This window comes from Chiloscyllium punctatum, chromosome 4 (assembly GCF_047496795.1).
Source record: "Chiloscyllium punctatum isolate Juve2018m chromosome 4, sChiPun1.3, whole genome shotgun sequence".
Lineage (NCBI taxonomy): Eukaryota > Metazoa > Chordata > Chondrichthyes > Orectolobiformes > Hemiscylliidae > Chiloscyllium > Chiloscyllium punctatum.
Window position 1 is genome coordinate 95,547,498 of NC_092742.1, and position 15,103 is coordinate 95,562,600.

The following is a 15,103-nucleotide window of genomic DNA, read 5'->3' on the forward strand; positions in this document are numbered from 1 at the left end:
GGATTACTGTCCAAGTGTGTTTTTGGTACACAAAAACAATCAGAAAACAACAAACTGCATTTACACAGTGCCCTCAATATAATAAAATGACACAAGGTCCATCACAAGAGCATTCAGAAATAAAGTATGACACAAAGCCGCATAAGAGAAAGTGAGATCTGAAGATGCTGGAGATCAGAGTTGAGAGTACGTTGCTGGAAAAGCACAGCAGGTCAGGCAGCATCAGAGGAGCAAGAGAATCGAGATTTTGGGCCAGAGCACTTCTCCAGCCTGAAATGTCGATTCTCCTGCTCCTCTGATGCTGCATGATCTGCTGTGCTTTTCCAGCAACACAGTCTCGACTAAGCCACATATCACCATCTTAGGGGAAGTAACTAATAGCTTTGTCAAAGAGAGATGGCAGTATCTTTTAACAGTATCTTAAGAGGAAATAGAGGTAGAGAGGCTTAGAAAGGAAGTTCAAGACGTTGGCAGCTCAAGGCCCCACCATCAAAGGTGGAACGATTAAAATTAGAGACCAAAAGTAAAAACGATATGCAGGTTAGGTGAATTGGCCATGTTAAATTGCCCATAGTGTTCAGTGATGTGTAGGGGAATGCATTAGTCAGGGGAAACATAGAGTAATAGGGTAAGGGAATGTGCCTGGGTGGGATACTCTTCGGAAGGTTGGTGTAGACTTGTTGAGCCGAATAGCCCGCTTCCACATTGTCAGGATTCTATGATAGAAAAGCACAAAAAATTTCAAGGATTAAAAAAAAGACTAAGCGTAAACAATTAACGATATTTAAAATGGTGCAACTCCTTTGGCTCCTGGACTGCATATAATGGAGACAGACAAGATTTCCTGCCACTCAACCTAGCGTTGTAATTTGGACACACACACAGAAATTAAAAACACAACTTAGTTATTTCTCTGAGGCAGAAATGAATTTATTGATGATGAATATGAATTGAATTCCAATAGATTTCTGCTAAGGGTCACTGTGCCAACACTTACCATTCGTAATTTGCTGAGAACAGAAATCCTTTCAGATGTTGTGTCCATGGGATGATACGACATCTCAAAGAAAATAATTCCCAAACTGAACAGATCCACTTTCTGGAAGAATGGTAGTAAATAAGCTATAGTTTCATGAAGTAACAAACACGCACAAGCACACATTTTCGTTTGTAGTCACATATGATTCAGATAAAGCAGTGGCATAGGCAGGGAATTATCATTACTACTTATTACACAATACAAATCTTAACATCTATTCACAGATTTTCTTTCAAAATTAATAGTTCTATGAAGCCAACAGGTTCACGACGGGTTTAAATAAACTTATCGCTAGACATTTGCTATAATGCAACTTTTTTAAAAATACTCATCAGTAGCTGGGATCACATCGGCAACAAAACACAGTTCAAGGAATGAAATTTCACCACTTATCAAACATTGATGGTTTGGGATTTTCCACTGTGAACATTCCTGGTGACAGTGACACTTACCTCAGCAGCAATTCAAGCAGTTACCAGTGTGTCAAACTAACCTCATCAGGACCGGTTAAATAGCAAACATTTATGATCTCAAAAATAAATACCTCAGCACCATATACATTGTTGTGGTTCTGTTCGCCGAGCTGGGAATTTGTCTTGCAAACGTTTCGTCCCCTGTCTAGGTGACATCCTCAGTGCTTGGGAGCCTCCTGTGAAGCGCTTCTGTGCTGTTTCCTCCGGCATTTATAGTGGCCTGTCTCTGCCGCTTCCGGTTGTCAGTTCGAGCTGTCCGCTGTAGTGGCCGGTATATTGGGTCCAGGTCGATGCGGACAGCTCAAACTGACAACCGGAAGCGGCAGAGACAGGCCACTATAAATGCCGGAGGAAACAGCACAGAAGCGCTTCACAGGAGGCTCCCAAGCACTGAGGATGTCACCTAGACAGGGGACGAAACGTTTGCAAGACAAATTCCCAGCTCGGCGAACAGAACCACAACAACGAGCACCCGAGCTACAAATCTTCTCCCAAACTTTGAACCATATACATTTTCTAATCAATGTTTTCAGAGCTGTTACGACACACAGGAACAGATGGGACTTGAATCCGGGCCTCCTGGCTCAGAGCAGGGACACTACTGAGGCACCACAGGAGTCTTCACTTCAGGATTATATAATATAAACAGAGATGCATTACAGATATGATACTTAAAGAATGAGTGATTCACAAGTAGGCAAGCAGCTGACCAGTGCTAATAGGTAAGTCTGGCATTTATTATCTTTGCTCATGATTAAAAAAAAAACAACAGATTACCTGATTGTAGGAGGCTTTCGTGTTACCCTGTACTTCAGGGCTCACGTACAAAGCAGTGCCAACCATTCCAGTCAGATTCCCTGTAATTGAAACAAAAACCTGTAACCTTCAGATATTCATATTGATCCCAGGAACTGTTGCCTCTCAAACAGAGATTCACAGCTTGAATGAAGGATTTGGACCGTTTGGATTCCATCCTTTTTCCTGTAGATGGGATCTGGAATGTTTTATTTGAATGTGTAAATTTTCTGGACTTATTTGGTGATATTGGCTGAGGAAATCTTGCTTTTCAAGCAGTGGTGAACCACCAGAACACACAGCCACTTGGTTTGACCTAAAGGGCAACAATTCTGAGAGTAAAACACCTCTTCGTTTCCACATTAGGTTTTCAGTAACATACAATTACTCAACATGATTTATTCATTCTTGAGATGTAGGCACTGCTGGCTAGGCTAGTATTTCTTGTCCATTCCTAATTGACCAGAGGCAGTTAAGAGCCACCACATTTGTGCGTCTGGGGTCAGATGTAGGTCAGATTGGGTAAGAATGGCAGTTTCTTTTCCTAAAGGACATTAGTGAACCAGATATAGTTTTCTCGATAATCAATACCGGTTTCATGGTCATTATTAGACACTCAATTTCAGATTTTATTGAAGTCAAATTCCACCCTTTGCCTTGGCAGGATCCAAATTAGAGTCTCCAGAACACTACCTCGATCTCTGAATTAAAAGCCTAGTGATAGTACCACTTGGTCATCACTTCTCCCAACGTAAACAATATCACAATACTCTTTAAAGAGGGGTCAGCAAGGTTACCAAGCATCGTATTCAAAAACGATGAAGATATGATATTTTGTTTTGAAAAGGTTCATGTTAAGATTATGCACCCATATCTTGGAATACAATTTGTATTCACAAGATACAAGGAGGCAAAAAATACTTCCAACTCAATGAAACTGACACTTTAAAATGCATCTCAGGCAAATGGAAATATTGAGGGAGCAACCTAATAGATAAGTGACACACTCAAAGTGTCAAAATTAGCATTATTTTGTTGATATTGGGGGTCAAATACCTGGCCTTGCAGGGCTGTGACTTGCCCACACAGCCTAGTTCAACTGGATTAAAATTTCCTGCAAGTCTAATCATCAAGTAATTGGATCTTTCCATGGTATACCTGTTTCCTATCCTTAAATTAATTGATTATGTAGGAGCTGGAATGTAAACCGTTTTAACCCAACCTTCACGTCACACAGTCATACCCCGATTCGGGAAACAGCCTCACCTGCTGGGTCAGGTTTGATAAAATGAATGGATCCACTGCCTTCTGTTTCCTGTCTGTCACCTGCCTGTGGGAAAGAATATTTTAAAACCAAGAATTGTGCTTTTTGTTTCTGCAGGTAGGCACACTAGGGAAAAAAAAAGTAAATAAACTATCATGCAAATTATAAGTAGGAGTAGACCATTTGCTCCAGTACTTCGTGAGATCACAGCTTATCTAGTTGAAGCCACAAATCAACATCCCATAGTACGAGATTACTCTCTTGGCACCTGTATCTAACTAAAAAGCAGAAGTTGCTGGAGAAACTCAACAAGTTTGGCAGCATCTGTGGAGAAAAAACGATTTCCAGCATTTGCAGCTCTTCGTACAAATTGTGCATCGCACTCTTGAAAATGTTAATTCAACCAGCATCCACAGTCTTTTGGGGAATTCTAATCCAGATTTTCACTACCCTTTATGTGACTAAGTGCTTCCTGCTTTTATTTCTGCATAGTCTAGCTCTAAGATTGTCTCCTTGATCTGGATTCTCACCACTACAGGTTTCCTGTAGCAACCTTAACAAATCTCTTTATCATTGTCTGTGCTTCCTAAAATCACAGGAATACAAGTTTATGTTCTCTTTTCCACTTACTAGTCAGCTAAGATTCTTGATTACCATGGAGATGACAGATTATCGGGGATATGCAGGAACGTAAAGTTGAGGTTAAAATCAAATCAGATTTTAATTGAATGGCTGAGCAGATTTGAACGGTCAAGTGGCCTACCCTTATTCCTTGTTTATATGTACTGATTGGTAATGAACAAAATGCAGCAGAGGCAGGTCTTATCACAAAAATCCAAATTTTACAAAGGTTAGAAAAATCAAGAAGGGAAGTAGGACAGTATCTTTTCACCAAAGACATAAAAAATGAGTAACAAAGTTTCTGGGAAAGCTAACAAAATGGATAATTTAAACATCCTCTAAAAGTATGGAAAGTTTCTAGAAAGTGAGGATGAAGAGGAGACTGTTGAGAAGATTGGTAACAGCAGCTTGATCAGTCAGAAAAGAATGAGCTGATTTGGCCAACAGCAGTTTCCTCTAACTAAACATTATTTTCCACAGTTCTGTATTGAAGCATGACTTTTAGAGTGATGCCTATTTAAGCGATCAACATGCGAATACCCAGAGGTTGTCACTAAGCATAGGTTCGCTACATCAAGATCGATCTTTATTGAAGATCCTATGGCTTTTTTAAACAGAATCCACGTACCTCACTTGTACTTGTGTTATGTTTAGTAAGTAAAAGAACATTATTAGAGCCTGGAATAAGTGGGAGGTTTTAGCTCGTAGAAATCTCTTAGCTAACCTAGTCATCAGTTCCTAAAGCTGGCAGTTGAGGGGGAAACTGATCCCTCCCACCTGATGAGGGTTTTTACAATCTGACAACACATTGGCAATGAAACCTGTTTCACATCTACCAGAGGAATAAAAGCAATTGTCAGGTATTTGGCAAGGGATTACAAAGTAATTTTGAAAGCTCAGTCTCCTAGATGTCCTGAATTTGAATATTTTAAAACTGAAAAAGAATTCCTTGATTATAAAGTATAAATATCGTGTGCATACGCAGGATAAGCACATTCCTCAAAAAGTACACAGAGCAAACAATAATCATTCCCAAACACTGACATAACTGCAACACACCAAGTATTGTACACAAAAAGGGCTTCCATCTTAGGTAAAAACATTCCTGATGAAGGGCTTTTGCACGAAATGCCGATTTTCCTGCTCCTCGGATGCTACCTAACCTGCTGTGCTTTTCCAGCACCACTCTAATCTAGACTTGGGCTTCCATCTTAGTCTATCCATGTGAGATGTATAATGTTTACTTCCTTTTCTCGTCACTTCTTACCGGATTAGCCAGATGATCTGTGGCTAAGCCAAAATCCCCTATTTTCACGTGATCATTGGAATCCAAAAATATATTAACAGGTTTCAGATCTCGATGAATCATGCCCTGAAATGACAAGGAACAGAACAGCTGGTCAGGACAAGGTAAATCCATAGGCTCATTAGCAAGGACTGGAACATGTGACTCCTCACTCCCAAGTCAAAAATCAAACTGGATTCAGGCAAAGGAAGTCTGCTTCCACCTTTTCCTTTCCCTCTCACCCACTAAGATGTAATCTTTTCAATTTCATATTTTTTTTTTTAAAACCAGTACGCTCTCCTTTTTGTTCCCCATTCCCACACAACCCCCATCTCCACCCTCTAAATTTCAGAGTTTGAATATTGATAGTGGACAAGTAATTTATGCTTTCATCATCAAATCTGGCTGTATCACATAATGCACCATACGGTCCTGCTCTCTCTCCCCAAAGTGTCCACTGTTCCAGCATCACAGAATATAACAATAACTGTAGCCTCTCTTCCTCACTGTAAACCTTTCTAGTCAATCCCTCTTCTCTGTCCTGACCACCCTCACCTCCAACACAAGTGTAAGGGGCTCATGGAAAGTTCTTGCAACATATTCCCCTGATCCACCAAGTTCCAATCACGTTCTCTCCCAAAGTCATGATTTGGAGATGCCGGTGTTGGACTGGGGTGTGGAAAGTTAAAAATCACACAACACCAGGTTATAGTCTAACAGGTTTAATTGGAAGCACTAGCTTTCGGAGCATCGCTCCTTCATCAGGTCGTTGTGGAGAACACAATTGTAAGACACAGAATTTATAGCAAAAGTTTACAGTGTGATGTAACTGAAATTATACATGGAAAAATACCTTGATTGTTTGATACGTTTCTCATCTGTTAGAATGACCATGATAGTTTCACTTCTTTCTTGTGTAAATCACAAAACTTTTTTTTAAAAAGTTACACTCTCAGGTTAACTGTAACAATTGGTGTCAGCGCAAATAAGATGTTGAGATGTTAAAGGTGTTAGCCCCCTGTGTTCCCTGTCTGTGCCATAATGTTTAGACTGATTCTAATCTAAAAAGTGAATCTTACATGGATTCATGCAGATTTTGAGCAAAGTACAATGTAACTCTGCAAGTACAAATTCACCCCACAAACATGTGTGTGTGTGTGTGTATGTGTGTGTTTCTGGGATGGGGGTTTGTCAGTGTCTGTGAGTGTAAAGTCTCTAAGTCTGTGAGAGGGTGCATGTGAGAGTGTGTGTGTATGTCTGTAAGAGAGAGAGACAGAGACAGACAGAGTGAGAGACAGGCAGAGTGAGAGACAGGCAGAGTGAGAGACAGGCAGAGTGAGAGACAGGCAGAGTGAGAGACAGGCAGAGTGAGAGAGTGTGTGTGTACGCACGTGCCTCCATCTGTCTGTCTGTCTGGGGTGGGGGTGTGCACTCACACACATATATACACATTCTCTCACAGACACTCACAACCCCCCACCCCAGGCACAGACAGACAGACACACACACACAAAAGTGAGGTTTGTGGAGTGAATTTGGACCTGCAGAGTTACATTGTACTTTGCTCAAAAACTACATGAATCCATGTAAGACCGTCAACTCACTTTTTAGATTAGAATCAGTCTAAACATTACAGTTAACCTAAGAATGTAACTTTTTTAAAGAAAGTTTTGTGAGTTACATATAAAAGAAGTGAAATTATGGTCATTCAAACAGATGAGAGACTTCACAAACAATCAAGGTAGTTTTCAATGTATAATTTCAGTAACATCACACTGTAAACTTTTGCTATAAATTCTGTGACTTACAATTGTGTACTCCACAACGACCTGATGAAGGAGCAGCACTCCGAAAGCTAGTGCTTCCAATTAAACCTGTTGGACTATAACCTGGTGTTGTGTGATTTTTAACTCTCCCAAAGTCTTAGCTTTCAATGTCACCTACCTACAGTTTTGCCCAACCCCAACTATTCCCCAAACTGTTGATAATTCAATTCCCTTCTTGCCCCTCATGTTAAGTGATCTTGTTTTAAGTTTTCTATCCCAAGACATTCTCCTCTTCCACTCAAATCTGCCATCATCTGCCTCCAAAAACAATTCGAGACCCCCCCGCGTCTTTGCAATCTGTCATCTCATTTCCAATCTCCTATGTGTTCCTAAAGTCCACAAGCATGCCAAAATCCATGTCCATCTTTCCCACGTCTGAAAACCTCAATCAAGTGCCTTCTCCTGGCACAGTAATGAAACTGCCCTGATCAAAGTTACAAATAACATCTGATCTGGCTGTGACTATGGTAAAGGACCCCTGCTTGGCCTAAGTAAACTGTTCTTGACTTGACCAGACTCAAACCCTCACTTTGTGCACTGTCTGACGCAGGACAAGATCATTCACAACCTTCACATCCTTTGGGACCCTTGGTGAGCTTCCAACACAGTGTTCCACCTATCATGAAGATTGCCTCATATCCAGCTCAATGATATTGCCTACATCCATCTGAATCTCAGCTCAACTACTATCAACAGCCACATCATATCAACTGCAAATTCAACCAACCCAATGGTGCAAAATACATCAAATGTTGAAAATTATTAATTAAAAACAGAATATGCTAGAAATACTCAGCAGGCCTGAGTGGAGAGGAACAGAGTTAATATCTCTGTTCTATAAGCTATCATCAGAACTATTCCAATGTTCCCTGGTCAGCCTTCCAGTCTACACCCTCTAAGCTTGAGTTCTTTCAAACTCTAACAATGCCTGCATACAGGTTATTCTGTTATAACTCGTATTTCGTCAAAGCTAATTCGCTGTAATGTGACTGATGAATTGAGGACATGCTTTTACAGCATGAATTTTAAAAACATGTGTCAGCTGTAATGTAATTACAGCGCCAAGACTTTAAGCGCTGTTTCTAAAGCATAATTTTTCTAAAACGTGGGACTACGCAAGAATGCAGCCACCGCTTTACAGAAGAACTGACTATAGTAGCTCACATTAAGTTTCATTCACCCATCACCTCTGTGCTCTTTAAACTGCTAGCTCCCAGTTCAGCAGTGTCTAGATTTTTAAGTTCTCATCCTGGTTTTCAATTACCTCCTTGATCTTGTTCCTTCCAACCTATGCAACTGCCTCCAACCCTGCAAAATTAAAGATTGCTGAACTCCTTCAATTCAACTCTTTCCTGCAACCCTGAATTTCAGGGACACGAATGGTGACAAAAAGGAAATAGAAGTAGTTAGGAAATTTAATTTGAAGTAGTAAGGAAGTGGAGATGAATTATGGAATTAAATCAAGGCAAATAGAAACACATACGGAGGACGAGGAACATTGAAGTATTCTTCAGACAGAAATGAAAGAAAAAATCAAGAATAGGATTAGGGCCAGAAGATAAACTTCACATCAAAATGGCAGAAATATTACTATTTTCAGGGAGACTATCAAAGCATTAGAAGAAAGGATCAAAGAAGTAATCATTTAAGAAAGCAAAGGGAGAACAAACTAAGGAAATATAGAGGAGTGAAAATCAACGGTTCAATAGGACAATACCAACACATTTCAAAAATAAACTGGTAAATGGTTAACAGAGACACTATCATAAATTTATTTTTAAAAATCAGAAAAGGAAATTGAGCCAGAGGAGTTCGATTGAGTTCAGGGGACTATAACAGAAACTGAAAATGCTGGAAATATGCAGCAGACAATGAATGTTTTATGAGACTAGAATGTTTTATGAGAACTTAAATCATTCAAGTCAGAGCTTACATCAGAACTATAGACCAGTTAGCTTAATGAGCAGCAAACATAATGAAATACATACATAATTTGGAGGAAGGCGTAGGTTGCCTCATTAGCAAGTTTGCAAATGACATTAAGACTAGTGGAGTGAAGCTGATTGTCAGAGAGTATAGATAGAGTGGAGAGTTGGGCAGAGAAATGGCGATGGAGTTTAATCCGGACAAATACGAAGTGATGCATTTTGAAAAATACAATTCCAGAGCGAACTATACAGTAAACGAAAAAGTCCTGGGGAAAACTGATGTACAGAGAGATCTGGGTGTTCATGTCCATTGTTCCCTGAAAGTGGCAACGCAGGTCAGTAGAGTGGTCAACAAGGCAAACGGCATGCTTTCCTTCATCAGACGGGATATTGAGTACAAGAGTTGGCAGGTCACGTTACAGTCATTTAAAACTTTGGTTCAGTGTACAGTTCTGGAATACCGCGTACAGTTCTGGTCGCCGCATTATCAAAAGGATGTGGATGCTTTGGAGATGGGGCAGAGGAAGTTCACCAAGATGTTGCCTGGGAAAAAGGGTGCTAGCTATGAGGAGAGGTTGAGTGGATTAGGATTATTTTCATGGGAAAGAAGACAATTGAGGCCTACAAAATCATGAGAGGTGTAGACAGGGTGGATAGCAAAACACTTTTTCCCAGAGTGGAGGACTCAATTACTAGGGACCACGAGTTCAAAGTGTGAGGGGGAAAAAGTTCAGGGGAGAGATATGTGGAAAGTTTTTTTTACGCAGAGGGTGGTGGGTGCCAGAGGAGGTAATAGGGGTGGGAAAAACAGCGTCATTTAAGTTATATCTACATAGATACATAAATGGGCAAGGAGCAAAGGGACACAGATCTTTAGACAATAGGTGGCAAATTTAGATAGAGGATCTGGATCAGTGCAGGCCTGGACACCAAAGAGCCTGTTCCTGTGCTGTAATGTTCTTTGCTCTTTGTTCTTTGAAATCTTTACCCAAAGATATAGCAGAGATACATCTAGAAACTGTTTGGCCAACCTTTCTGAATTCTTTGAAGTAATAACGAGTGGACAAGTATAACATTAGGGATGTAATATATTCAAATTTTCAAAAGAGCTTCAATAAAGTACCATATGGTTGACTCACAAATAAAATCAGAGTGCATGGAAATGGGATATAAATAACAAGGTAGAAATCAGAAAAACAGTGTAGTGATTAAGGGTAGCTACTCATCCTAGTGAAATGGTATTCCACACAGATGGATGATAAGACTACAATAGCTCACGATTTACGTTAATGATTATTTATATTTAGGAATCAGAAGTACAATTACTAATGTTGCAGATGACATCAAATTGGGTGGTACCTTTAACACTGAGATAGAACATAGGAAACAGGAAGAAATTTATAAAATTGCAAAAAAGGCTATGCAATCAAACGGATTTTACTATGAGTTGGTTTAATTTTGTATTAAATTCCAGAGTCTGAATAGATCTAAGGAGCAAAGTAATTGAGGAATGATGACACACAGGTTATTATCACAGTAATGAAAGTTAATAAGGCCACGAAAAGCAAACACAGGACTGGGATTCTTTTTCTCGAGGGAATGAATTGTAAAGTAGAAAAGTAATATTAAACTTGTTTAAAAAAAATGTCAGTTAGACGAGAGTACAAGCACGGTTGTGGTCTCCATTTTATAACAAAGACCGGAGAAGTGACAAAAAAATGTCAAGATCGCACTAGAAATAAAGAATTGAAATAAACAACTGAAATAGAAATAAACAACTGAACATGCTGAGGGTCTTTTTTTTAAAAAAATAACATTGTTGGGGTGACTTGATAGGTGATGAATTAGTTCTATAGACAAGACATGGAGAAAAGAAATCCATTTGTGGGCATCCAATATGGATTTCAGGAGAAATTTCTTTCACCAATGTGTGATCAAAATGTGTAATGTGGTAAAACAAGGAGCATTTGAGGTGAATAGCAGACATGCATTTAAGGAGGGAGTTAGATAAATAAATGAAGGAGTAAAGGAATACAAAGGAAGGCAACAGGGTCAAATATAATGGATTGGAAGGAATATTTTATGAGCATGAACAGTGACACTGACCAGTTGGATTGAAGCGTTTGACTGAATGATTCCTTTCTCATAAAATAGTAGCTATTCCTTTCTCACTTCTAAGCTCAATTCCGACAACATGAACATTATCACAAGCTTTTTGAAAGTTTACTTACATTAGATATTACAGTTCCCCTAACAGTTCCTAAAAATCAAACCTGTTCATGGATGTAGGCTAGTCCATCAAGGATTTCCCTGAATAGCCTCCAGAGACGATTTATATCTCTATACAGTCCCCGGTCAATTGTGTCACGTAAAGTGCTTTTCTCACAATATTCCATCTGAAAGCAGTCAAGAAAATTTAAGTCTACAATTTATACATCAAGCAAATTCAGCAACTCAAGTCATTAAGTGATCTGCAAGATCATTTGTTTAATTGAATTATACCCAAATAATCCCTCAGCTGCAACGCAGAGCAAGCCAAAGTCTCCCTCATAACTTAGAAGGTGGGATTCACTTGATAACGTGAAAGTATTTTTGGTTATAAAATATCATCGGTATTATTTCTTTCAAGAGATCATTCACAACCAAAGGCTGATTTGCTAAGTAACTTACATTGAACAGTCCATTATATACTAAGGAATCAGACTTAAAATGTACATATGTAACAACCATACAACAACAAAATATAAAAACAAATTCAATTGATAAAAGGGAAGAGATCAACAGGATGTTAAAAGCAGGTTAATACTGAATTAAAATTACAAAGCAATACAGCATTTCTACATTACCAGGCACTGAAATGCATATTGAGGACCTGAACCTGTGAAGGAACAGAGCTACCTTTCAATCCTGCAACTTACAAGACCTAATCTAAAGTCACAGAGTCCTATTCAAACTCTGAGTTGCTTTGGTCGCTCTAGGTTAGGATTAGAGTTAACGTGGTGGGTATAACAGTTCTGAAACTGCATAGCTTCCATAAAGGCATTTTACAATCTTGCTACAAATATTAACTCATCTTTGTAAAGACATTGACAGTGTGACATGAAGAGCTCTGTTGTACTATCAATATTGAGGACCTGAGCTCAATCTCAGCATGAGCTCCTGTATTATTTTCATCTGGTGGGTGGTGCATGTGTAAAGCTGGAGTGCCAGACAATCACAGTATTCAAAGGACAATGGGCAAAAGTGTAAAAATGATGAGGGATCTCAAACAGACATTCAGGTATTTGTTTTAAGTGTACTATCCATTTGACTATCTCACGTCAACTCGGCTTGAACACATATACATCTGTCAGGGTGGAATTGCCTTACGTTATGTCAAGCCACACATACCCACATCCTCCTAAAGTCTACTTGCATTGTTCTAGATTTAGCAAAGTTACAAAATTACTGGGGTTTTTTCGTTCCTAGAGAAAAATGTATACATTTTATTCAGTGAATTTCCTCAGGACTTCTCCTATTCAGCCCCACAATGTGACTGGAAAAACCATATAAATGGCATTATGCAGACAACTGGAACTCTCCCAATTTTCTTAAGGAAATTCACGACTGCTATGACTGGCAGCACAGTGGCTCAGTGGTTAGCACTGCTGCCTCACAGCACCAGGGACCCAGGTTATTGTACCACCTCAGGTGACTGTCTGTGGGGAGTTTGCACATTCTCCCCATGTCTGCGTGAGTTTCCGGTGCTCCAGTTTCCTCCCAAAATCTAAAGATGTGCAGGTTAGGTGATTTGACCATGCTAAATTGTCCATCGTGTTAGGTGCGTTAATCAGGAGTAAAACAAAAGGTAGGGGAATGGGTATGGGTATGGGTGGGTCATTCTTCAGAGGTTGGTGTGGAATTGTTGGGCCGAACGGCCTGTTTCCATACTGCAGGGATTCTAATCTAATCTAATTTGGCAGATGGAAGAACTATTTTGCTGACCTGATAGTGACTTTTCGCATATAATGGTAGAAAATGGTCATGAAATGTCTTATCAAATCCTCCTGATTTAATTAAATTTGAAGCAACTTGGGCCATCTAATTTGCAGTCACTTATGTCAGTATCCTAAATACTGTCCATTTTCATAGCATAATTCCGATAGTAAGGATCGTACAATCCATATATCACCAAAATATGTCCACCTGTGTCAAATGGGATTTATGGTGCAGGAGGGAAATGCAGTCTCCTTTCAAATGGTGCAATGTAACAATAAGCAGCTTTCATTGCTGAATTGTTGCATTTCAGGAAATCATTCAAATTACTGTATGTCAACAGAATACACACATGGTGTGCAATCCAGGGCCCAGTCTATTATCAGAGCATATATACAGTAGAAAGTCTGGGGTAGCATGTTACAGAATATAAATACTCTGCAATCTGGAGTACCACTGTTACTTGAATATATAAATAGTGCAGAGAATGGATAGAATTGGTTACCTGAATATACAGATAGTGCACTGTCTGTGGTTCTATTATGACCTCTGCTTTCTCCATTTTGCCATCCTCAGGATTCTTTGCATTTGTAGTTTCCCTGCCCTGTATATTAACAATAATCACAGAAAGTAACAAACACAGAATATAAAACATATTAGTTATGGTGAAATTAGCACGCAGTCTGAGCTAAAATGTAAGTTACACTCAAGCCGTTATGAGAATGGGAAAAAGACACATCCTTGGGTTAGGCAACAAACAGGTTAATGTTAGATTTTTTTTGCCACTTACGTCACCTGCCAAAATGGTCACTCGTGCATCTGTGTAGTTTCATAGATGCCAACGCTCTCTAGGTCTTACCAAAGAGACCATTTTTCACATATAAATTGAAGACTGTTCAGCAGGAGCAAGTTACTCCAGAGTGGTGGACAAAACAGCAGAGCTAGAGCTGGTGCTCATCCTATAGTCACAGACATGGTCTCTCACCCAACATCTCCAGTTTGAGATCTCTTGATCACCAAGTGTCGAACACTTTTCTCCATGTGGCTCAATTGCTCAAACCCTTTACTAATTAAACTACTTGGGGAAAAGGGGGCACGTTGCAACATATTTTTTGGATTTTTTCCTGAGAAACCTAGACAAAGTTCAAAGCATCACCCTGTGGTTCAGAACATGTCCCAAACATCACCATGGTTGTACAGACTAGGAAAGACATTATAAATTTTAGTAACAATGACCAGGCTTTCCATGTTAGCATTATTAACAAAACCCACAGCTCATGAAGGATTTTTTTAAAATCATAAAAGTGTGTCTTCACTATAACAATAGCAAAAAGTCTGAAATCTTGGCCTTACAAATCTCAGTTGAGTTCTCTTACTATGTCATCCTGAGAAGAAAAAAGTCACCGCCCAATAATACATCTCCACCAAACCCAGCTCCCATTGTCCTTTCCTCTCATGTCCCCACAACCTTCCTCTCTTTCTACATTACCCACCCTCCCCCACTGCCCAACCCTTTAGAGCAGAGGAGTTTATGGAAACATTCAACAGAAGCGTTCAAAATTCTAATGGGATTTAAGAGAGCAGACAAGGAGAAACTGTTTCTAATGACAAGCTTAGTAACTATTCACAATATATGTTAATGACGTAGATGAAGAAACTAAATGTATTACCTCAAAGCCTACAAAAGTACACAGAACTGGATGGAAGAGTGAACCATAAGGAGGATGCAGAGATGATGCGAAGTGAGTATACAGGTTGTGTGGGTGGGCAAAGGCATGGAAGGTGCAGCGCATGTGGATAAATATGAAGTTATCCATTTTGGTAGCAAAATGGGATGGCAGATCATTACTTGATTGGCTGTAAATTGAGCGAGGAGAATGTTCAATGAGTCCTTGTG

General features: G+C 39.5%; 1 protein-coding gene across 1 annotated transcript in view; it reads right to left on the bottom strand.

The window, feature by feature from the left end:
* The window catches only part of LOC140475996 (eIF-2-alpha kinase GCN2-like), a 127,087-nt gene that overhangs the window by 55,606 nt on the left and 56,378 nt on the right, over positions 1 to 15,103 (bottom strand). Inside the window, exons 15-20 of the mRNA XM_072567898.1 lie at positions 13,712 to 13,810; positions 11,505 to 11,627; positions 5,460 to 5,564; positions 3,574 to 3,637; positions 2,290 to 2,369; positions 998 to 1,099 (exon numbers count right to left, since the gene is read on the bottom strand). Of these exons, the coding sequence (XP_072423999.1) occupies positions 998 to 1,099; positions 2,290 to 2,369; positions 3,574 to 3,637; positions 5,460 to 5,564; positions 11,505 to 11,627; positions 13,712 to 13,810 (573 nt within the window). The remainder of the gene's footprint in view (positions 1 to 997; positions 1,100 to 2,289; positions 2,370 to 3,573; positions 3,638 to 5,459; positions 5,565 to 11,504; positions 11,628 to 13,711; positions 13,811 to 15,103) is intronic.